Source organism: Artibeus jamaicensis, unplaced genomic scaffold, assembly GCF_021234435.1.
Source record: "Artibeus jamaicensis isolate MK-2021 breed Jamaican fruit bat unplaced genomic scaffold, CSHL_Jam_final contig_233, whole genome shotgun sequence".
NCBI classification, from domain to species: domain Eukaryota; kingdom Metazoa; phylum Chordata; class Mammalia; order Chiroptera; family Phyllostomidae; genus Artibeus; species Artibeus jamaicensis.
This window is the reverse complement of record NW_026521486.1, coordinates 38,413,067-38,437,769: the sequence shown is the minus strand read 5'-3', so window position 1 is coordinate 38,437,769 and position 24,703 is coordinate 38,413,067. Positions and strand designations below refer to the sequence as shown.

The 24,703-nt window shown below is 41.1% G+C and overlaps 1 protein-coding gene and 1 pseudogene across 7 annotated transcripts in view; one reads left to right on the top strand and one right to left on the bottom strand.

Annotated features, from left to right (window-relative positions):
* The window catches only part of DENND5B (DENN domain containing 5B), a 165,659-nt gene that overhangs the window by 77,549 nt on the left and 63,407 nt on the right, over positions 1–24,703 (top strand). For all 7 annotated transcript variants that reach the window (XM_053662189.1, XM_053662188.1, XM_037139755.2 and 4 more), the window contains 2 exons: positions 1,692–2,358; positions 24,013–24,200. In XM_053662189.1, the coding sequence (XP_053518164.1) occupies positions 1,692–2,358; positions 24,013–24,200 (855 nt within the window). The remainder of the gene's footprint in view (positions 1–1,691; positions 2,359–24,012; positions 24,201–24,703) is intronic.
* On the bottom strand, positions 11,158–12,080 carry LOC128626848 (isochorismatase domain-containing protein 1-like; annotated as a pseudogene).

Sequence of the window (24,703 nt, the reverse complement as noted above, 5' to 3'; positions counted from 1 at the left end):
TTTGAAGGTAGAACTGATGGTCTTTGTTGATGGGTTGGATAATGGGATGAGGGAGAAAAAGAGAAGTCAAAGAGGACCCCAAGGCCCTGAGGCATTTGTGATGCCTCCTCGGGACCCCTTTGAAGACCACTGCCCTTCCGTGCAGGAGGTTGATAAGCTGAAAAGCACGCCTGATTCTGTCCCTCTTCTGCCAAAAACCCTCCCGAGGCTTCTCACTGTCCTCCTTAGACTTCTGACAAGACTCACCAAGACTCTTCATGACCATGCCCCTAACTATTTCTCCTGCATCCTCTCTCACCTCCCTCCACCTCACGCCCCGTTCCTCACCTGCGATGAGTTGCACGTCCCCCTGCCCTCGAGTTCTGTCTCCTGGGCTTCCGCACATGTTGTCCTCTCTGCCTCTCCTCGCCCGAGACCTACACTTACATTACACCCAGGTTGCTGCGTGGGTTTTCTTCATTTTTTTCCTGGCAGCTCGCCTTTTCTCATTTATGTTTTAACTCTATGTTTTTCTTGTAACAGCCTGTATTTACCCTATTATAGTGTTTCCGGTACTTTATAGTTTATGGTTTTCTAATCATCTGTCATTCTTGTTGGACTGGAAACTCCAAAGGATCGAGGACCATGTCTCTCTGTCTCAGCTTGTGTCACCATCAAGGGCCTCGCTCATAAAAGCAATTAGTTAGTGTTTTTTGACAGTTTGATGAAAATGTGTGTAACTTTTAAGGTAAATTGTAAAGTGTTTTCTTGGTAATGTGGGGATGGATTTGGGAGAACCTCTTGGTTTTCCAGATGAATGATCAAGTAATAATGTATGGTAAAATTATTTCTCTGCAGAAAGCATACTATAATATAAAAATAATGATCATGTTAGGGTAGTTGAATTGTAAATTTTGTTTTCTTTAGTATATTTAAAATTTTCTGGAATTTGTTTTATTTCTTTTAAACTATTTTTAGAAGAGTCTCAAAGAATCAATTCTAATTTCTTATACATTTTAAGTGTCTTAAATATAACATCTTTAACTCCTCAAGTAATTTTATTCCCAAATTTGACTGAATCCTGGGCAGTTCCCAAGATCTCGTGGGGGCGTCCAACCTGCCGTCCTGTGGGCCACATGCAGCCCAGGATGGCAATGAATGTGGCCCAACACAAAATCATAAAGTTACTTAAAACACTGAGTTTTTTTTGTAATTACTTGTCACAGTGTATTTAATGCAAGATTACTCTTCTTTCCATGTAGCCCAGAGATGCGAAAAGGCTGAGCACCCCTGAATCTGCTGAAAACAATCTAAAATGTCTGGTTTCTACCCTTCTGCTTCAGTAAATCAAAAATCATTCCACCTTCAGTTTATTTTTCGAGGATGAAGAAGTATCATACTGCTCAAAATAGAGAAAATAACTTATTATTTTTTTTCTTTCTATTTATCAGATGAGACTTTACTATTTCCCTATTCTTTTGAAACATCATAACTCCAAAAATAGTACTTAAATATTTCTCAGGCGCCCTTGCATATGTTGCTGTCAAGTCACTGATGTAGCAGATGTTGGCGATAAAGAAACTGTGGCTCAGAGGAGTTAGGTGACTTGCTGAAGGTCCCCAAGCTTGGATAGAGGTTCACAGGCATTTCTTCTGGTTTGAAGTTATTCATGGCGGACTGCATTCTGATGCTTTTTCCCCCTTCCTCCACAGTTGTGCATGCCGAAAGGGCTGTCCTTCAGAACACAGACTGACAATAGAGACCCTCAGTTCCACTCATTTATAATTACTCGGGAAGATGGGTCTCGTACCTACGGTTTTGTTCTCACTTTTTATGAAGAAGTTACCAGTAAGCAGATCTGCACGGCCATGCAGACGCTCTACCAGATGCACAATGCGGAGCACTACAGCAGCGTCTGTGCTTCCTCCTCCTGCAGCATGGACTCGCTGGCGAGCAGCATCGATGAGGGGGATACTACTTCCCTTTTGAAACTCCAGCGATACAACTCCTATGACATCAGCAGGGACACCCTGTATGTTTCCAAAAGTATATGTTTGATCACACCACTGCCCTTCATGCAGGCCTGCAAGAAATTCCTTATCCAGCTTTACAAGGCAGTTACCTCCCAGCAGCCACCACCCTTGCCACTGGAGAGCTACATCCATAATATTCTCTATGAAGTGCCCCTTCCACCTCCAGGGAGATCGCTGAAATTTTACGGTGTTTATGAACCCATCATCTGCCAGAGGCCTGGGCCCAGCGAACTCCCCCTCTCCGATTACCCTCTTCGAGAGGCCTTCGAGCTCCTGGGCTTGGAGAACCTGGTGCAGGTGTTCACCTGTGTTCTTTTAGAGATGCAGATCCTTCTCTACTCACAAGGTAGGTCTGCCCTAGGTTTTAAGTCTCCTAGAAACGCGTACTTAAGCTCTACTGCTCTGTCTCCATGGAGTATATTATTAGAACAAAATTACTCATGGTCAGAAGTCTTTTCTGGTTTGGGTAAAAGGAACAGGTGTAGGTGGGACCAGAGGCTGAAATGTTCCATCTCCTTATGGTGGCGGCGACGGCAGAGAAAAACAGGAAAGAATACAGAAGCAGTAACTTGGCTTACTCGAGTCTATTTATTTTTTAATGGGAAAATCCCCCTTTTTTCCGACAATAGGTAATTATCCTAAAAGAAATGTTTCTTTTCATAATGAGAGTAAAGAGAATTCTGTTACTACCGGGAACATGTGGACCTCTCTTTTTTAACAGATCGCAAAGGTTCACATCGAAACTCAGCTGATATTGAAAGGGAGAAACAAAATTGTTAGAACCCTGCAGCTTCCTAAGGCAGCAATTTTCAACCTTTTTCACCTCTTGGCACACACAAACTAATTCCTAAAATTCTGCAGCATACCAAAAGATACGTATTTTTTACTGATCTGACAAAACAAATAGGTATAATTTTGATTATTCACATCACATGGCTGTTTTTGTGTTGGCTGCCGTCATCTTTTTATTTGACAGTCTAAGGGAAGAGGTCAGTGCCCTGACCAAATAGTCAGGTGCTGCACGTTTCACAGAGTCATGTGGAGCATCATGGAAGATCGAGGGCTGTCCTAGGGCTCTCGACTCTGAATCAGCCTGTGGGTGAGAGGAGGGATGTAGCCGCGGCACAAATACAATAGTCTGACAGTTCCACCAGGTTTATGTGGGTTTTTTCCCTTTTGTTTGTAACCCCAGAAGGAAGTTATCTTGATGTCATTTTTCATTCAGAGTTCTCCCAGCACTTACTTAAGAAATTAACAAAATTTGGGTTTTATTTTACCAGTACGAATATGACTCTGCAGAGGAAATAAATGTTGTCTCTTAATGGATAAGGAGTTGAAGGAAAGTATAAAATGGTACCTGTGCGTTGATGAGTCCTCCGAGAAACGCGGCACAAATATTTGGGTTAGCATTTTGCTAACTTAATTCAGGCTGACAGAATCGTAGTGTGATCTCCTGACTGATGCTCTTGGGCTTATTTTACCACTTTTCGTTTTTTCTTTTCTATTTTAAGCTATAAGTGAGACTGAGCCAAGTAGGCTATATTTGTCCTTACCCATCTTGTGTGTATGTTGACACTATTTGTGTGTTGACAGCCCTTCATGAGGCTGTATTTTGTTTGGTTTATCCTCCATAACATTCTTGGATAATGAGTTTCCAGTGTCTCGGTGCTTATTGTCAGGAAATTCTTCTCTAATGGCCAGTCTAAGTTCTTTCCTTTCCTCAAGCTCTCGCTTTCTTAGAGCTCATCATTACATGCAGATCACCCCTTTGTATCTGAAAGATTTAACTCTTCCTTCCGTTCTATTTCTTCCTTTCTTGCTTTACTCTCTGAAGTGGGTAGGCCTGGAGAGTTGCTGAAAGGGGCAGGGGCATGAAGCTTAATACCCTCAGCTGCATTCACCCATTAGGAAAGAGAACTTTAGATCCTAGATACACAAGGCATCTGCAGGGTCATTTAGTGCAGTGTCCTGATGTTCTGCCTGGAAAGAATATTGGTTTTTGAAGTCATAACGATCCTGGATTCAAATCTGCTCTGTCACTTACTGACTGGAAACATGGACAAGTTACATAATCTTCTGTTCCTGTCTATAGGGATAAGAGTGTTTTTGTTTTCTTTTTAATTCCTCCTCATCACTGACTGTGAGACTAAGAAAACATGTACAGAATACTTTGGGCATAATTGCCTGACTACATGATATCCAGTGTCATTGTAATGACTAGTTTTACTAGTCCTACCTAATCCTCTATGAATTATGATATTTTGAATTATGAGGGTCAAATATATTGCTTTGTGTAAAGTATAACTTTAACCCTTATTCAAGATTGAGAACCTAATAGATGTTCTCTTTTATTAAATGTCATACTTTTTTTTTTTTTTTTTTAAGAAAAAACCTTCCATTAGGACATTTTCTGTTTTAAATAGCACTGCGCATCTCATTGCTGCTTATGGTCTGTCCCGAGCTCTCATCTTTCTGCTCTGTTTAATCACCTTGTCACATCTGGCTTATGGGAGCCTGTTGGAAGGTTATTGTTGATTAATATATATCTGTTTATTTCAGTTTCAAATGAAGAATGATTATTTATGGGCATGTTTTTGTACTCAGTTTCTTTTTTTTTGGTAACTTATATCAAGAACAAGAGTGATTCCTGAGATTATAGAAGTATGTGTGTGTGTGTATTTGTTACACAAAAAAAAGTCTCACAGAATAATTTTATAATTATTTACTGTAATCACTCTATGTTAGGAATCATACTATAAAAACGCCTTGTATGCTTTGCTTGTTCACCCCTACCTCTAATCCTCTCAACAGTGAGTTGGTACTGGTATCAATGTTTTATCCAGGAGGAAATTGAGGCTCAGGGAAGCTTAGTAATCAGCTATTACATAATGTGGCAGACCTAAATATAGGACTCGGATGAGCACTCAACTGCTGTTTTAACTGTCTTGGGCACTGCACTTAACCTTTTTTCCTCTGTCTCAATATTTTTATAAACTCACTCTGCACATCTATTGTAAAGGTACCACGCTAAGTAATTATAGAGTAAAAAAAATGAAAGCTCTGTAAATGCAAGTTTTAACACTGACAGTGTTTCTCCCATTAGAGAAAGACATTTCATTTAAATGAATGAAATAAAAGAATCATTATGTTGATTCGTACTCCGATGCCCTTCTTCATTCTCCCTGACTGTGTTAAGGGGGTTTTAATAACATCTGATACTTCATTTCTTGTTCACTGATAAAGCTGTGCCATAAAATTTTGAAATATTGCAGGTGGTAAAAAAATTACAATGAAACCCCAAAGCGAATCAAGGTTAGATGGATTTCAGTGAAGAAATTGTCCTTCTAGACTGATTTGAAGTTCCAGTCACAGCCCATTTAAACAGATTCATTCTGTTATTTACAGAGCATATACATCACAGTCACTTTGCTGTGTTAACTAGCTAGAAATTTTAGCTGGAGAATGTACCCAGGAGATAACAGCTTTTTTCTGGTACCCCAAATCAGAAAAGAGCACTTTCTTCTGCAGCCCGGAAATACCTAGACCAGTCAGGGAAGATTGGAGTGTGATCCTCTTTTCAAAGGAATAATGGAGGAATAAAAAGTAGGAGAGTTTAAACACCAGTGTCTAACTTCCGATACCAACGATTAAAGTCTCAGGAACATCTCTGGCTGACTCTTCACCGTGGAAATGAGCAGCTCCCCACAGCCTGCACTGCCCTGCCCTGCCCGCCTCTGTCCTACATAATCCTCCTCTCGCTCCCCCCCCCCCCATTGTCAGTTGGGCGTCGTGAAACAACCTTGTCAGAAAGTAGAAGCTACTTGAGATTTTTCTCAAAAACGTTGGGAGTCTTCTATTCACAAGTTGCCGATCATGCTCAATTGAACATCATAGCTTATTGGTTGTGGAGTTTATAAATCGTGAAAGCATACTTGATATTTTGATGGTAGACAGTAGGTTCCCATGATCTGTATCTTAAACGCAGAAGAATATGATCAGCTTTGGCCAGTATTTTTATACTATTAGCTTTATTTTGTGATAATGGAATCTCAGTATTAAGATACTTTCTAAATGATTTTTTTGTTATGTATTCAAGACACTAATCCTTTGTCAGTTTATGTGTAACATTTTTTTCCAACTTGTGGCTTACTATTTTCTCTCAGGGATCATTTCATGGATTAAAATACTCTTAATATTCATGAATTCCAGTTTATCGATTTTTTAAAATTTTTTATTTAACCGCATTTTATTTAAGAAATACTTATCTATTCTGAGATCATAAAAATATTCTATATTTTTTCTAAATCTTTTAAAATTACCTTTAGTATATAAGGCCTTAATCTATATTTAAGAAACTGATTTTTGTTTATGTTGTGAGGAGGAGATCAAATTTAATACTTTAGAACTATCTATAACTAGTTTTGTGAGTACTAGTTGGTGAGTAGACCACCTTCCGCCCTTTGATCTGCAGAGCCACTTCTGGCTACGTTTAAGGTCCTGTATGTGAGGGCATATTTCTAAGGCTTTCAGTTTATTCTGCCAGTCTTACTGTCTCAGTACTAAATTACACTGTGTTAATTACTATAGCTTGACAGTAAGTCTTGGTATCTGATAGGACAATTCTCTTCACCATCTTTTTATTGAATTCAATTTTGGGACAATTAACATTTAAAATATTGAGTCTCCTCGTCCATGAAAATGATATATGCCTCCATTTCTAATGTCTTTAGTGTCTGTCAGTAGAGTTTTATAATAGTGAGAGAGATAATAATGTGCAAATAATGACAGTTTTGTTGTTTCTATTCCAATCTTTGCCACATTTATTTCTTTGTGTTGCTTTATAATGTTGGGCTCTGCAGTACAGTATAGAATGAAATTAATAGTAGCAGACATTCTTGTCTTTTTCCTGATTTTAAAAAGAATGCTTTTAGTATTTCTGGGAAGTAGCCTCATACCAGGTTAGAGAAGTTCCTTTTATTTCTACTTTCTTCAATCTTAAAAAAATCATGACTATGTGTTGTATTTTATTGAATGCTCTGTGTATAACGTAAGATGACCATGTTTTTCTCTTTTTAATCACTTAGTAAGGTGAAAAATCTACATTTTATCCTTCTAGTCCTGCAATAATGTATTATTACCATATCAATATATGCTTGATTTCTGATATTTTTTATATTTTATTGATTATGCCATTACAGTTGTCCCATTTCCCCCTTCATTCCCCTCCACCCCGCACACCCCTCCCCCAGCATTCCCCCGCTTTAGTTGATGTCCATGTGTCATAAAGTTCTTTAGCTTCTGCATTTCCCACACTATTCTTGCCCTTCCCCCTATTTTTTACCTACCATCTCTGCTACTTATTCTCTGTACCTTCTCCCCCCTGTTCTCCTCCCACTCCCCTGTTGTTAACCCTCCATGTGATCTCCATTTCTGTGGCTCCACTCCTGTGTTAGCTGTCCGCTTAGTTTGCTTTTGTTTTAGGTGTGGTTGTTAATAACTGTGAGTTTGCTGTCCTTTCACTGTTCATATTTTTTATCTTCTTTTTTTTAGATAAGTCCCTTTAACATTTGATATAATAAGAACATGGTGATGATGAACTCCTTGAACTTGACCTTATCTTAGATGAGAAGTGCTTTATCTGCTCTTCCATTGTAAATGAAAGCTTTGCTGGATAGAGTAATAATATTGGATGTAGGTCTTTGCATTTCATGACTTGGAATACTTCTTTCCAGCCCTTCTTGCCTGCAAGGACTCTTTTTGAGAAATCAGCTGACAGTCTGATGGGAACTTTTTTGTAGGTGATTGTCCCCTTATCTCTTGCTGCTTCTAGAATTCTCTCTTTCATTTTAATCTTGGCTAATGTAATGATGATGTGCCTTGGTGTGTTCCTCCTTGGGTCCAACTTCTTTGGGACTCTCTTAGCTTCCTGGACTTCCTGGAAGTCTATTTCCTTTGCCAGAAGGGGAAGTTCTCTTTTATTATTTGTTCAAATAAGGTTTCCACTTATGACTGTTCCTCTTCCCCTTCTGGTACCCCTATATTTCGGATGTTGGAACATTTAAAGATGTCCTGGAGGTTCCTAAGCCTCTCCTCATTTTTTGGAATTCTTGTTTCTTCATCCTTTTCTGTTTGGTCATTTTTTCCTTCCTTCTGGTCTACTCCCTTGATTTGATTCCCAGTTTCCTTTCCATTACTGTTGGTTTCCTGTGCATTTCCCTTCATTTCAGTTAGTTTAGCCTTCATATGTTCCTCTAATTTGTTCCTAAAATCAACCAGTTCTGTGAGCATCCTGATCACCAGTGTTTTGAACTGTGCATCTGAAAGTTTGGCTGTTTCTTCATTGCTTAGATTTATTGGCTCTGGGGCTCTGAGTTGTTCTTGAGCCATGTTTTTATCTGTTTGTGCCTGTTACGTATGAGGAGCGGAGCCTTAGTTGTTCACCAGGGCGGGGCTACCCAGGTTGCTGGTTTGTGATGCTGTATGTGGGGGCGGGGTCAGAGAGGGACAATGGCAGTTCCCTCTGCCGCTTCCTGCCTCTGGGGCCTGCGCAGTCCGTCTCACTGCTAGCTCCTTCACCAGTTTATCTGAGTGCGAATGTGTGACCGTGATTAGCCCTCAGTGGGTCCACTACCTTTCGCCCTCAATGGGTCCAACACCTTGTGCCCTCAGTGGGTCCGCCTGCTTCTCCACACCTGGGATCCGCCCACGGCTGCTGGCACACCTGGGTCGTGTGCCGGGGTCGGTCTGGTGGATCTTTCCTGCCCAACCCTGCTCTGCTGCTTGGCTCTGCCCCTCTTACCGGTTTGGCTGAAGGTTTTGTTGTTGTCAGACTTCCATGTAGTTCAATTTTCTGTGGTTTGGCTGTGTTTTTGTTGTTAAAACTTTATTGTTTTTAAACTTGGTTGTGTGAGAAAGCGAAGTGCTTCCACGCCTCCATCTTGGCAGAAGTCTCAGCACCTCCATGTTGAGTTGTGAACATTACTCATGAAGGCATGTGGGTCAGCCCTTCATACCTTTATCTCCATCCATTTTAGAGAGCAAATATTTCAACCGGCTGTTCCAGTTCTCTGTTAAACTATTACTCTGAGGATGATGAGCAACACGATATGTCCACTTGGTGTGGTACCTCTTTGCCCACTGTTGGATACTATGTGCTGTAAAATGCACAGTGCATCCCTTCCTCTGAAGGAATGTAACTCGCCCACCCAGATTGGTAGAGTATCATCTTCTGTTTCAGTCTTCTCGTAGTATTTTGAGCAATTGCATCTACCACCAAGGATGCACAGCTAAATACAGAGTGAGTGTCTGTTCCTGTTAGGACTCATTTACAGTGCCCCCTGCCCCCAGGGCTGCTGGCATTGATCCAGTATCACACACTTGCCTGCTGAGGCGGGATGCTTTCCCCAGGGAATCTTCCTCACAACTCCCTGCAGCCTCTCTCTTTCTTATTGGCAGACAAAATAGTTGTGGGTGTTTTGTGCCTGAGAGAGTATAGGAGGACTCTACCTAGACTACATGCAGAGTTCTCTGCATGCTGCAGACCCCCTTGTCTCCTCAGTTCATGGACCCAGGTGGCCCCTCCAACAGGTGCACTTGGACGCTGCACTCACTTCCAGGACCTGGAAGGGGGTTCTTGTGATGGGCAACAGCATGTCCTCCTTTACTGTGCCCTGTAAATTCCCAGAGTGATTTCCATAGGGCTGATCCTTCCTTATAAGGCGTCCTTTTAGAAGTCCAGTTTTCCATTGCCCGTGAGTCAGTAAAAAAGCCCAAACACATGTGCTTTTAACATTGTTCAGTTCTTCCATCACTGCTAAGAGAGAAGCCTGCAGATCAGCCCATGGAGCTGCTCTGTTTTTACCTTCCTTGATCAAGTGTGGACTGTCCAACCAGGATATCGTGCTTTTACCTTGGAACTGTCGTTCATAAACCAAACAGCTCTTTGTTGGCCATTGGAGAAGTGTGTGTAGGGCACCGTCCAAGTGATGCTAGAACCTAGCAGCCCATCATTCAGTTCCAGAGTCAGTCCTGTGGGAAAAGAGGCCCCTGGTTGTATCTCCTTGCATTCTCCTTGTAACAGGTTCCAGTATAAACCATTTCCATTTATTACATAACTCTTCTGAGCACTACCTTCTCTTATTAGTTTTTCTGATACCATCCAAGACATCATGGGTATTTCAGGTTTCAAGATTATTTGATACCTTTCAGTCATAGGGGCAATTTAGATTAATGTTCAATTGCAAGCTAGTAATTGCCTCTCAAAGGGTACATCTCTAGTCCAACATCCCAAAAATTACCACTGAGAGGTGCTCACAGGCTCTTGCCATAAGCCCCAGACTGCGCTCCCCATAGGGCTACTGAACGAAGTTCATTTGGCTTCTTTTCTATCCTGTGAGCCCAGGAGGTCTTATTTCCGTGCAGCAAGTCCAGTTAATGTTGCTCGAAGGGTGATGTACATGCCTTGTGTTTTACCCCTGGGGGAGGTGTTCCCCAACCCATTCCCATAACACGTTCATATACAGCCTATTTAAACATACCAGTTTTCACCCAAACTTCCACCTTAGTCCTACCAACCTTGACAATTTTATATTCTATCAATCTAATTGTATCCTGCGTTAAGACTTTACCAAAGGGTTTGGGGCACTGCAGTGCATGAGGCTCCTGGGTCAAGGGGTCCAGTATCTCTACCCCTGACTATTTTACCCACTTTTGGGCATTAGGTTTTGGGTCCCCTGCGGGGGGTTGAGCCAAGAGACTCTGGCCCTTTTGTCTTTGATTACTCTGCCAGTGCAACCCCAGGTAGGAGTTCTCATTGTAACCTTTGCCTTGCCCATGTTTTATATTTCTCCAAACTGGACTAAATTTGTTTAGGGATCTTTAATAGTAGGGGGACCATCGGGGGCCCCCTTGGTTTACCTAATCTTACATAGAAGTGCTAGATTAAGACCTTTGTTTCAACCACATCACTGTTTGTTTTATTCATCCCATTTCTTAGTAACCATCTAAAGATACCCTGCTGGATTTAGTTTCTTGGCACTTACCTTTTCTTTTCCTATCAATATTTGGTTTATTCACCTGATTTCTTATTTATTTATTTTTAGGGAGAAAGAGAGGGGAAGGGAGGGAGAAGGAGAGAGAGAAAGCATCAATGTGCAAGAGATACATCAATCTGTTCGTTGCTTCTCCCTTGTTCCCAGCTGGGGACCTGGCCCGCAACCCAGGACACCAGCCCTGCAGATGTCTGTACCTTGGAGAGCAGACCCAACTCTGTGGCACTCACCTTAATTCGGTTCTGAATTTCCTTGATTTTTAGATGGTGTTTATCAACCCTCAGCTGTAGCCGAACAACCTTGCTAGTAATCACTGTGATCCCAGTCTGAACAAGATGCTGGAGGGCAAACATCCTGTCCACCACGCTTCTGGATGGGGCGCTGGCAGCAAACAATATGAACCTCAATGCCTCGCACTCCCAGCTCTAGAGTGTTTGTTGGATGTTTCTCTTCCAAATAATACAACATCACTCCTGACTCCAGGAATCTCTGCTAATGCCACTTATACTTCTGGTAATACCATGAAAAACTTGGTCTTTGTTAGTACCAATTGTACACCTGTCAAAACAATTTCTTGAATGGTGTTTCCAAGACATTTAGGATACCGTTCTATTACAATAACTGGAATTCCTAAAATCCGAGCCTGTTGTAACAGTCTTTGTCTCACCATAATAATTTCCCCAAAATGCTCGATGGCTGATCTGAACCTTTCCTGCACATCCCAGCAGAGAAACATAGTGCTTGGGGAAATAAGATTTCCAGTGGGGCATAAGCCAGGTCTGCAGCACCCAGGCGCACCTCGCCATGCTTGCTCACCGTGAAACCCTTGGGCAGGTCCACAGGCTTGCCCCATTTTTCAGCAAGAGAGTAGCTGCACCATGAATTTGCGGGCAGGTCAGCTGGTCCCCGTGCAGGCTGAGGAGCTTCTGGGTGAGCAGCTCGTAGCAGGTGCTGTGGGGCACCGACGAGGGCGGTGGGATGACCAGGAGAAGCTAAAGAGGACAGGGCTCTTGCCCATGACCGCAGCTGCTGGGCAGACACAGGGACTGGGAGGCCACGCCACCCTGTTCCCCCATCACACCCGACAGCTCCGAGGCTGTCAAAGTGCAGACCTGTTTTATAATTTTTAATTTATTCTTATTGAGGTATAATTGACATATAACATGTTAGTGTCAGGTGTATAGCCTAAGGTAATGTTATACACTGCAAAATGATCACAGTAAGTCCCCCTTTATAGGAATAATTAGGAATATAGGAATATATTTCTATATGGGAATAATATATAGGAATATATATTCCTATATATAGGAATATTAGGAATAATTTTCCTAAATTATTGTAGGAAAACAATTATTATTGTTTGTAGTTTAATCCCCCCTTTTATTCCTAATACTGCTAATTACTGCCTTCTTTTCCCCTTGATTTTTCTTACCTAAAGGCTGTCGGTTATCTTCTCTTTTTAAATAACTTTGACCTTTGTTGGTACTTTATATTGCATCTTTGTTTTCTATTTATTAGTTTCTGGTTTTGTATCCTATTTCCTTTGGGCATATTGCTTTACACATACACTACCTCAACTTAGCATCTTAGTCATTGGATTTTTTGGTTAGCTTCATTCCACAAGTCTTAGTATCTGATATTTCCATTACTCAGTTCTAAAATTTTAATTTTCATTTATTTTAGCTGTTTCTCCTTTTTTTTTGTTTTGCTGTTTCTGAAATAATTGGAATTTTTTTATTTGCAGCTTTTCCTTTTAGTTAGCGTAGATGTTATGTACTCAGTTTCTTTTTCTTAATGGTAAATTTTGAGATATTAACATATCTTATGTTAGTCTTCTATTAATCAGAATCTGTAAAATACAGACACTATAGAATGCTTACTTGTTATGTTCAGGATCTTGATAATCCCTCAATTTAGACATTTTATTTTATATACTTGGTTTTGTTTAAATTCACCCATCATTGTAATTATTGGATAATTAACATTGTAGGTATTTCCTCTGGGATCCATCTTCTTTCTAAAATTTATTCTTAGAAGTTCTTAAGTGAGATGGCATTCTCTATTAGATTTTGTTCATCTGAAATTGTGTTTACTTTGTCCTTTTTTTCCTTAAGGTTTTATTTATTTTTAGAGAGGGGAAGGGAGGGAGAAAGAGAGAGAGAGAAATACCAGTGTGTGGTTGCCTCTTCTGTGCCCCCGACTGGAGACCTGGCTGCAACTCAGGCATGTGCCGTGTCTGGGAAACGAACTGACAGACCTTTGGTTCTCAGGCCAGCACTTAGTCCACTGAGCCACACCAGCTGGGGCTTTGTCCTTATTTTTGAAAGATGGTTTTATTGTGTATTAAAGTCTAGGTTAGTTTTTTTCTCCTAGCACTTTGAGAATAATATTTTACAATCTTCCAGTTTTCAATTTTGCTGCTGAGAAATCATCTATCACAATAACTCTATTCATCATTCCTTAGCCAAATATTTGTTTTTTCACTCTGGCTCTGTATAAGATTTTCTGTTTGTCTTTGGCACCCTATATTTTGACTGTGATTTCTCTAGATGAGGGTTTCTTTGTTTGTCCTGCTTGTGAGTCATTGTGTTTTTTAAAATCTAACTCCTTTTACCAGTTTTGGAAATATTCTCAACCATTTTTTAAAAATACTACTTCCATTCGTCTTCTTAAAAAAAATCTTCCTGGAGCAGAAATTAAGCATGCAAATCTTGCTCAGCCTCCCACCTGGCTCAGCCTCCTCCTCTTCTGTCTCCGCCTCCGTGCTGCATGGGGGAGCTTTCTCCGGTCTTTTGTCTCCCAGCTTATTCGCTTTTCCACCTGTATCTAATCTGTAGTTAACCCTTCCTTTGACATTTTAATTTCAGCGGCCCATAAACAGTTTTACTCTTTAATTTTTCCCTTAATTTCCTTAAACATAAAATATACATATTTTATGTTTTGTCTCAGGTAATTTTCCATATCTGGTTGGTTGTGCGTCGAGGATCTATTCCGCCATGAATGCTTTATATTTTCTTTCACCAGGCATCTCAGTTCACTGGTAACACAGGGTTACTTGAAGTTAAAATTCTCAACTTAATGTTTCCTTGGGCCACACAGGCAGCATGAGTTTGGGCTCCAGACACACTTGAAAGACAGCTGACCAAGGAGTGACAGATAGAGTTCCAGGACATAGGAATTCTCAAGGAGGCTTTTTTTCCTTTTCTTCCCAGAGTTAGAGCAGGACAGGCAACTTTCCTTGGTAGTAAAGTTCTTCTTTTTCCCTTCCTTGGTCTCTTTTCCCTGAGATTTTTACCCCCCTTGGGTTCTAGCTTTATGCAAGAAGATCTGCTGTCTGTGGTGAAGGAAAGATAAGCCCTGTGTATCAGTCTTCTAGTGTTGCAGCATCAGGTAGGAGAAGGAAAATTTGATTTTTACTTCCCATGTGTAAGTTTTCCCTTGTCAAAGCAAGCAGATAGCCCAGGTTTCCATTATTTAAGAATTTGTGTTTTCTATGAGATTGAATGTTTTTTTCCATCAACTATAAATAAGGTAGCCAAGCTGTTACAGGTTTGATTCAACTACTTAAAACCCTCTGCCTTTCAGCCTAGATCCAATCAGGAGACAGATTAAACTACACAATAATTTAAACAACGGAGTGTAATGTGAAGAATTATTAAGCTACACTAGGAAAGTAACTGTAAAGACATGAAGGAAGCTCTAAAGGATACCCTAGGAGGATTAAGGTAGAGTGGGGGACCCACTTCCCAAGACTGAGGATCATTCCTCATTGAAGGAGGTGTGGCTGCCGGTCACTGGATGGTGGAAAAGGTCGATGGGTTGTCGGGGCCTGAGCTAATCCTCAGTCACCGAGCCAGCAGAAGACAGACCTTGCAGACACAGGCGAGTTGTGGGTGGCGAATAGACGGGCATATAGAAGTTGTCAGGGCGCCAGTGTGGGTGTGAGAGCTGAGTGTGCAATACCGGTGTTAGGAGAGTCATGTGAAGATGACCACTGGCCCATCACTGGGACTACTTACCCTGGGCATGTGGCTGGGAAAGTGTACCACCAGATGTCTTCACATATCCGCACCACTGATCAACCATGTGGCATGAGCAAGAACAAACAAAACACTGCACACCTGAACTGAGAAGCCCCTTCTCCCTGCAGTGTCTCTCCGGTGCTCTCTACTGCTGAACCTTGACATTGTGCTCATTGCAGAAGAAGTGCTTACAGTCCAGTCCATTGCCGTATATCATGTGCTGAGTAAACTCGGAACTGAGAGGCAATAAATAGATCACTGGCACAGGAGCTGACTGCTTCCAACCCCAAGCCTTTCACCTGTGTCTGACTTAAAATTGAGAAAGAAAGAAAAAAAGCAGCCCGTGACAGCCAGGAACTGATTTAGCTCTCACAGCTACATCTCACTGTTACTGCACACTGGTCACATGACAACTACAGAATATAAACAGTCCCACAAGCACATCCAATTCAAGCATGGTCACTGTGCAGCACACAAAATTCCAGGCATCCTCCTCTCTCGCTAAGTTAGTAACTGCTGCTTCACTTCCTTACCAGTCACAGCTTTACCCCACTTCACTCTGCCCTTCCTACAGATCAGCTTTACTGAGCTACCCAGTGATAGAATTGCCTGGATTTCTGACAGCATCCAATTCAAAGCATGTCTCTACTTCTTTAGGCCCTGGCCAGAATTATTCAGAAAGGCCTAAACCCTATAATAGAGTCTCTCTAAACCCTCTTACTAAGACATCTCATATTCCCCATCTCATATAAGAAGGCTGTGCATTCTTCCTCTCTGCAATGAGTAATAAACCCAGCTATTCAAAATACAGGTGTGTTCTTGAGATTTTTGACTGAAGAGCATTGGCGGAATAAATGATTACTAAGTTTATCTTGTCTAAGTAATTTTTTATTTTTCAGTTAGTTTCAGAGGTACACCCAATTGATTAAACATTATATAACTTACTAAGTGATCGTCCCAATAAATCTTGCACCCATCTGGCCCCATACATAGTTATGAGAATATTGATTATATTCCCTGTGTTGTACTTTATACCCCCATGGCTCTTCTGTTTCCGTCAATTTGTACTTCTTCATCCCGTCACCTTGTTCTCCCATTCCTCCAAGCCCCCTCCCATCTGGCAGCTGTCAACATGTTCTCTGTATCTAGGAGACTGTTTATGTTCTGCTTGTTTGTTTATTTTGTTTTTCAGATTCAATTGTTGATAGATTTGTACTTGCTATTTTATTATTCATATTTTTAATTTTTTTTTCTTTTCCTTAAACAAGATCCTTTAACATTTCATGTAATACTGGTTTGGTGGTAATGAACTACTTTAGCCTTTTCTTGTCTGGGACTCTCTTTATCTGTCCTTCAATTCTAAATGATACCTTGCTGGGTACAGTAATCTAGGTTGTAGATCCTTGGTGGGGAGGGTGCTCTGTGGGCACCATGGATGAGAATAAGTCTCATACTCTGCTTGAGGAGGAAAGGTGGCTGAAGGAGAAGGGCCAGGAACCTGTTTCTCAATGGGCTTTTACTGGGTTCAGTTTGTACAGGAATACAGGTAAAGTTCATCAGTCATTGTCAGGCAGTAAGGATCAGACAATAGATAACATACAAAGAACTCTGAGGGCTTATTCTGGGCAGGGTCAGATAGCTAAAGGGCCATAAAACTGGGGAAATAAACTCCTTCTGTGCTTGGACCCTTACCATTTAAATTGAGGGTATTCTTAGCAAAGCTGGTTTCACAGGATTTTATGCATTCTTTCTTAGGCCTGATTACCCTGGGGAACCCACCCTTTCCAACACAGGGCCACACCCACCTCTGACATTGTTTCAGGCTTAAATCAGCCAGGAGAATTAAGGCAGCCAAGAGATTAGGAGCCTTCTTGCACACAGAATGAGGACTCAGGCTTTGTCAAAGCCAAGGAGTGAGGGTCCATCACCCCCTTTTTCTATAGCCCCCTTTGCCCTTCCCTGAGGGCCCCTTCATGACCGTGCCTGTCTTAGGTCGTCCCTCCCTTTAGGAATCTTACCCATCATTAGCTAACCAGCCGTCATCTGCCCAGGGCCAAGCAGGGTGAAGTAAAAGAGGGCAGAGTAGGTGCCCCTGCCAGGGAGATAAGCTTTGTCTCCTTAGTGGCTTATGGTCCCAAGGTCTTTTTACTCAGCCTTAGCCACCAGGGGTTACAGTTTCTGAAAACTAGGCAGGGCGCTTCCCAGTGGATTCTTGCTGCTCTTCATCTCTTTGAATATATCTTGCCAGTCCCTTCTGGCCTTTAAAATTTCTTTTGAGAGATCAGCTTAGAACTTAGTCTGAGCTGATAGTCTTATCAGAACTCCCTTGTAGGTAACAACTGCTTTTCTTTTGCTGCTTTTAAGATTCTCTCTTTGTCTTTAACCTTTTGCATTTTAATTGTGATGTGTCTTGGTGTGGGCCTCTTTGGTTTCATCTTGTTTGGAACTCTGTGCTTCCTGGATGTATATGTCTGATTCCTTCACCAGGTTGGGAGAGTTTTCAGTAGTTACTTTTTAAAATAGGTTTTCAGTTTCTTGCTTTCTCTCTTTTCTTTCCAGTACCGCCATGGTTGGTGCAAATGTTTGTATGTTTGGAGTTGTCCCAGAGGCTTCTTACATTATCCTCATATTTCTTGGTTGTTACTACTATTTTGATTGGGTATTTTTTCCCTTATCTTCCAAATCGCTGATTTGAGTCTAGGCTTCATCTTCACTGCTGTTGATTCCCTATAAATTACTCTTTGTTTTAGGTAGTGTATCCTTCATTTCTGAGTTATTCTTTTTTATAGTTTTCATGTCTTTTTTTGGTGTTCTTGAAATTCTAAGTTCTTGAGCATCCTTATAACAATTGTTTTGAACTCTGTATCTGTTAATGTGCTTACTTTCATTTCATTTAGTTCTTTTTCTTCTTTCACTGGAGACCTGTTCTTTCCTAATATTTGCTGCTACCCTGTGTGGTTTCTATGTATTAGGTATAGTTGTTATGTGACCCGGGCTTGGTAGAGTGGCCTGATGTAGTAAGTGTCCTATAGGGTCTGTTGGCACAGCCTTCCCATTTACCCAAACTGGGCAATCCAAGTGCAAACTACCATCTACCCCATGTAGGCTGTGTACCTCCTCCTGTTGTAGTTGAGCTTTGATTGCTGTCAGCATGTCAGTGGGAGTGATTTAACCCCCCCGGCCAGTGGGCTTCAAGGACTGGCTGGGACCACTGTGGAGAATCGGCAGTGTAGGAGCTCAGCTGTGGAGCTGGACACCTCAGCAGTGCTCTGGTGCATGCGGAGCCTGCCCCTTGAGTATGTTGCTTGTAAAGATGGTTGTGTGGTGCTTCAGTGTGGTCTGAAGCAGTCCACCAGGTATGCTGGCTCTGGGGCATCCAAGGAGGTACAGGCCAAGGTCATCCACTGCCTGTGTTTTGCTTGGGGCCTCCAGACATGAGCTACAAAACAGTCTGCAGGTAGCTGCTACTTATGCTGAGCTTAGAGATGCCCAGGAGAGGCCGAGCTGTGAATCAAGGCCAGCTGCCACTAGTGCCAGGCTTGGGGCCACTTAGCAGGAGATATGGGGCAGATTGAGCCAGATACTGCTTGTTTAAGAGATTTTAGCAAAGTCTGCAGCTTGAGCCAAGACAGGCCATTCATATGGAAAAGCCATTGGAAATAGCTTGGGTGGGCCCAAAAGTTACATGGGGTGGAATCTTGGGGAATCAACAGGGCAGAGTTTACAGCCTTGGCTAGATTGGAGGAGACTCCGATACTGTGCCCTCCTGCTGGCTCTGTGGGGCAAGAGCTTGGCAAAGGAGCGATGGCCTCTGCCAGCAGTTCTGTCTGGGAGAAAGCTGCCCCTACAGCTCTTGCCCTAATGTCAAACAATTCACTTCTTTCCCAAATGTCCCTGGTGCCTTTTAAGCCGCTGCCCCAGCACTGGAGCTCAGAAAGAATGAGTCTGTAACTCCATGGATGGGCCCTTTATGAGGAACTGCCTGGGACTCCATGAGCCTTCCTTGCTCATCTACAATTCCTGCTAGTTTTTACAGCCAGCAGTTATAGGGACTTTGTGGCACTGGAACCCTGGGCCGGGAGGCCTAGTGTGGGGCTGGGAACCTGTGGTCACCAGAGGGGACTTTCCGCAGCTGAGATATCCTTCCCCATTTTTATCCTGCACACAGTGAGTTTGGGACCATCCCCTTCTGCATCTCCACCCCTTCTACCGGTCTTGATGTGGCTTCTTTAAATCCCTGGTTGGAGGACTTTCATTCGTCCCTATTTCAGGCAGTTCTGAATGACGGTTATTCTGTAGTTTAGTTGTAATTTCAGTGTGGTTGTGAGAGAATGCAAGTACCACATTTACCTGTGCTGCCGGCTTGACTAGAAAACTAAGTATCTTAAAAAAATATTCTCACTCCTTTTCCTTAAAAAAAATAAGTAAGGTATTCAAAAGTTTGAGGTAGGTAAGGTGGAATATGACTGTTCCCCTACTTTAAATTATTTAAGGATTATTACGTAGTTTGTTCCTCACGTTTATTATTGTAAAAAATATAATTTTTTCTTGAAACGTAGATTTTATGTTGTGTTGGTTTTTTTTTTAAAGAAGCTAGCTGAGTCACAAACACTAACCTTTTATTAAGGAAGTAAGTGATTGTCATAGAATACTAATCTTTCGTTAACAGTACCCCCCAAAAAACCTGATAATAGTTTATTTATATAACTATTTTTATGACAACAAAACTCAATAGAAACCCAAAGTAATACTACTAATTTTTAAAAGTTAGTGAGTGTAGATAAGAATGGTCAGGTTATTTTTATGATAGTCTGTCTATACAGGACATACTGTACTTTCTGAATACAGTCACATCATAAAATACCTACATGGAGTGAGTACAGAGTTATGTGTTCCTTTCTCTCACTCTCCACTGAGCCTGGTCTCACACTTCAGGAGTGATGCGTGAACTCTGTGTCCCTGATGCGGAGACAGTTGCGTTTTCATCCTCTTGTCACTTCCAGAAAGCCGTGGAAGCTTCCTGAGAGCCTTTCCCACTCTGAAGGGCCTTAGGAAGCCTGCATTGTCTTTCGCCTTTAAAATCTTTACAGTTTTTTATGCAGGAAGAAAAATGTTATAATGTGTTCATTGTTTCTAAACAATAGTCCTGATCCCTGTAAAGTCCACTTATACATAGTTAGAATGAGTCACTTAGTAAAGATTCTCTGTATAATAAATAATATCCGCAGCTTAGTGAATGAATGTTTGAATTTCCTTTATACTGTGTCTGGGCATGCACATAATTGAATATATGAATATTCAGGGAAGGTGATTTTTGAGTGGATAGTCCCTTGAGTGAGGAATTACCATTTTCTCCTATTGAAAAATTAGTGGTTCTTTAATCTCATGTGGACAAAATCTAATCAAGTGTATTTAAGTTGTGTATAACCAGCAAAAACACACAGTCTTAAATGAGTAAATAAGCTTATTTATTCAAAAATATTTTTGAGCATCTGTTGTATGTCATATACTGCACTGAGTGCTGTGGTTACAAGGATTGATTGAAGTGGATATCCACATAAGAGAATATTAAGGACTTTCCCCGTATTTGGCCTTTTTATAGTTACTTATCTATATACCTTTCTAGTCCTGTGTGTGTGTGTGTGTGTCTCTCTTTTTCAGTGAGGAGAGAAGAATGTTACATTCAGAGGTGTCAGTAAATTTTGGTCAGCCATGGCTATGAACTAGGCTCTATGCTTTATAGGCAAAACGAGATTAAAAAACACCACTCTGCAAAATGCAAATAAAAACCGCACCGAGATACCATCTCATACTTGTCAGAATGGCCGTAACAAAAGATCAGCAAACAGTGTGTGCAAGCGTGCGGAGAACCCTCCTGCACTGCTGGTGGGAGTGTCCATTGGTGCAGCCACTGTGGAAAAGAGTATGGAGGTTTACATAAAAAAACCTCCATAAAATGGAGGTTTACTCAAAAAATGTACAAAACTACCATATCCAGCAGTCCTACTTCTGGATATTTGTCTGAAGAAATTTGAAAATATATATGCATCCTGTATGTTTTGCAGCTTTATTTAAAATAGCCAAGATATGGAAGCAACCCAAGTGTCCCTCAGTAGACAGTTGGTAAAGAAGTTGTGTGTGTGTGTATGTGTGTGTGTGTGTATGGAATGTTTTTCTGCCATAAAAAAAGCATGAAGTCTTACCAATTTGTGACATCATGGATGGACCTAGAGGGTATTATGCTGAGGAAATTAGGCAGAGTAAGACAATACCATATGATTTCACTTATATGTGGAATCTAAAGAATAGAAACAAACAGACAAAATATAGATACTCTGATACATAGACTCATAGATACAGAAGACAGACTGGAGAGCAGGTTGGGGAGGCTGGGTGAAAAGGGGAAGGGATTAAGAAGTACAAATTGACAGTTACAAAATAGTTACGGTATGTAAATTACAGCACAGGAAATGTATAACTGTGGTGTCAGGTGGGTACTAGACATATTGGGGGGATCACTTAAGTTGTGGAAATGTCTAACCACTATGCTGTACACCTGAAACTAATAGAATTTTGAATGTCAACTGTAATGGAAAAGGAATTTTTTTAAAGATTTTATTTATTTATTTTTAGACAGAGGGGCAGGGAGGGAGAAAGAGAGGAGAGTAACAATGTGTGGTTGCCTCTTGTGCTCCCCACGCTGGGGAACTGGTCCCGCAACCCGGGCATGTGCCTTGACTGGAAATTGAACCAGCAACCCTCTGCTTTGTAGTGGCAATCTACTGAGCCACACCAGCCAGGGCAGAAAAGTACTTTTTAAAAAAATTTTAGGAGATACTGCTCTGCTCATAGGGAGTCCACAGTGGAGGAAAAAGCCTGTGGAGTGACTGCCAGAGGGGGTTGAAGTTAGTTCTGACTGTACCACAGTTTCTAAACCTAGAACATTCAACAGCTTTCAGAGGTTTCACATCAGCCCCCCAACCTTAACCCCACACCTGTGATGGAGGACCCTTGTCTCCGAAGCTCAGACATCAGCCTGAGTACTAGGAGAGACATAGGTAGCTAATTGTCTGATCTCCTTTGACCACCCTTCCAACACCCCACCTTCGCAGGGTAGCAGCCCAGGTTCTTCTGAGCCTCAGCTGATGTAGTGTGTCCATCTGTGTCTGTCTGTCTGCTGTGTTCTTGCATCACCACTTCAGGCAATCTGGTCAACTTCATGAGTTCACATGACTGACCGCACACCTAAGGCCATCTGATATTTGATTTTTAGAAATATTCCTGTAAACGGATTTTCATTTAAGATTTAAGTCTTAATAATGAGTCAAATAAGGAAGTGATCAGTAGCAAAATTCTAGTACATTTTTAATGGGAGAAGTGTGAAGAGCAATTGTATTACTTCTTGCTTCCTGCACATTTAAAGGGAATGCAAATTCACATACCAGTGATTTCAGAAGCAGAGTATGATGATGTTTCAAATGAATGCTTAGCCTTTTTAAGAAGACTCTCCAAAGTGTTACTCCCCCAGATTTACTGTTTTTGTGCCTAATGAATTCCATGAGAGATTACTACAACTACAAATATCCTGTCCCTTCAATTCTCAAATACAAAAAAAAAAAGTCCTGAAAACCAAACATTCTTTTTTGTAACTCATTTAGTGGCAAAACCACACCTGAACCAAAGTGAACCTATTTAATCTTTAGTTACCTGCCCTACTTGGGACACTCTTACAGTTCGCTGCAGAAATATTGGTGTGTTAGATTACAGGGCGCTTGCCCTAGATTCATGTGTGTGCTGTATGCACAGTGTGACCTTTCTTAATCAAAACCAAAAACGGTCTGAATTCTGTAACACATCTGCCTCCAAGGAGTTGCGTGTGTTTTCATACACCATATGTGTAAGGCGTCTGGGGCAGAGAGGCTTAAGAGGATAGTGTATTTGTAATTAGGTGAGGTGATAGAGACTAACTAAACCTATTGTGGTAATTATTTTACAGTGTATGCATGCACACATAAATCTAATCATCATATACACATAAAACTCATACAGTGTTATATGTCAGCTGTGTCTCAAAACTGAGGGGAAGGGGGCACTTCAATATTGTAGACAGTTTTTAGTTTTGATAAATCAGTTCATGTAAATAAAACAATTTTAAAAAAACCCTTTAATTGTCTGGTAACTTTCACCTTGTCCCCAGAGTAGATAGTTCTGTAGTTGGGGGTTAATATAGAAAGGAAAAGTGACTCTGAAAGCATATATCTGTTGGTTTCTTACACTGATGAAATGAAGGCTAATGCAGATATAATCAGGAAAATCATATATACAACAAAAAAAGTCCCTGAATTTGGGAATTGTATAGGTATACATGTATACAAAAAGTGATCAGTAGCGATATTCTGGTACATTGTTAATGGGAGAAGTGTGAAGATATTCTGGTATATTGTTAATGGGAGAACTTCATGAGTTCACATGACTGACCCCACACCTAAGGCCATCTGATATTTGATTTTTAGAAGTATTCCTGTAAATGGATTTTCATTTAAGATTTAAGTCTTAATAATGAGTCAAATAAGGAAGTGATCAGTAGCAAAATTCTAGTACATTGTTAAAGGGAGAAGTATGAAGAGCAATTTGATTACTTCTTGTTTCCTCCATATTTGAAAGGAATGCAAATTCACATACCAGTGATTTCAGAAGCGGAGTATGATGGTGTTTCCCACCTACCCACACCTTCTTAAAAGCATTCAAACAAAACCATGGAACTCTTTAATTATGGTGGGATAGAAGTGACCCATTTTCTGTAGGGTCATACAGAAAAATTTGATTGATTAGCACGAGAATTTTTTGGAAATTGATATTTTCAAGCTCAATGCAGTGACTATGTTTTTACTTGGAATCTTCCCCTCCATTTTTCCCTGTTCTGTGCAGATTACCAACGCCTGATGACTGTGGCGGAAGGCATCACCACACTCTTGTTCCCATTTCAGTGGCAGCATGTTTATGTGCCCATCCTCCCTGCTTCTCTGCTACATTTTCTTGATGCTCCTGTCCCTTATCTGATGGGCCTTCAGTCAAAAGAAGGAACTGACCGTTCTAAACTAGAACTTCCTCAAGAGGTAAAAGTTATAATAAATGATGAAACATTTGCTGTTTGTTGATTTAGGTCAAGGGTACGTTCCTTAGACAGAATTGTCGTTGTCCACACTGGGTCTCCCTGTTCTGAATCTCCAAGGAGGTCCAGGGCATCACTGACCCGTAGGATGCAGGCCCTGACTCCTTGAATATTGGATCCTTGAAGATGGGATAATATTGGCGTTATCTAGTTGCTTTATTATTCAATAACATTTTGTTTCTTTTTCCCCATTCACATTATAAATTTTGTTTCTTAAATGAAGCAGCCCAATTTTAACATCCTTTAAAAGGATTGTATTATGATTTTGCCTCCCTGTTATATCTCTTTTTTGCTGTTACCTGAACACTCTTTGTTTTCTCTTTTATTAAATTAATCTAAGTCATCTTGTTGGTTCAAAGACATAGGTCCTTTAATTAATTGAGGTGAACTTGATTCTTGACCTCCATCAAATAAAAAGTGACATCTTTCAGCAAGCTAGGGATATTT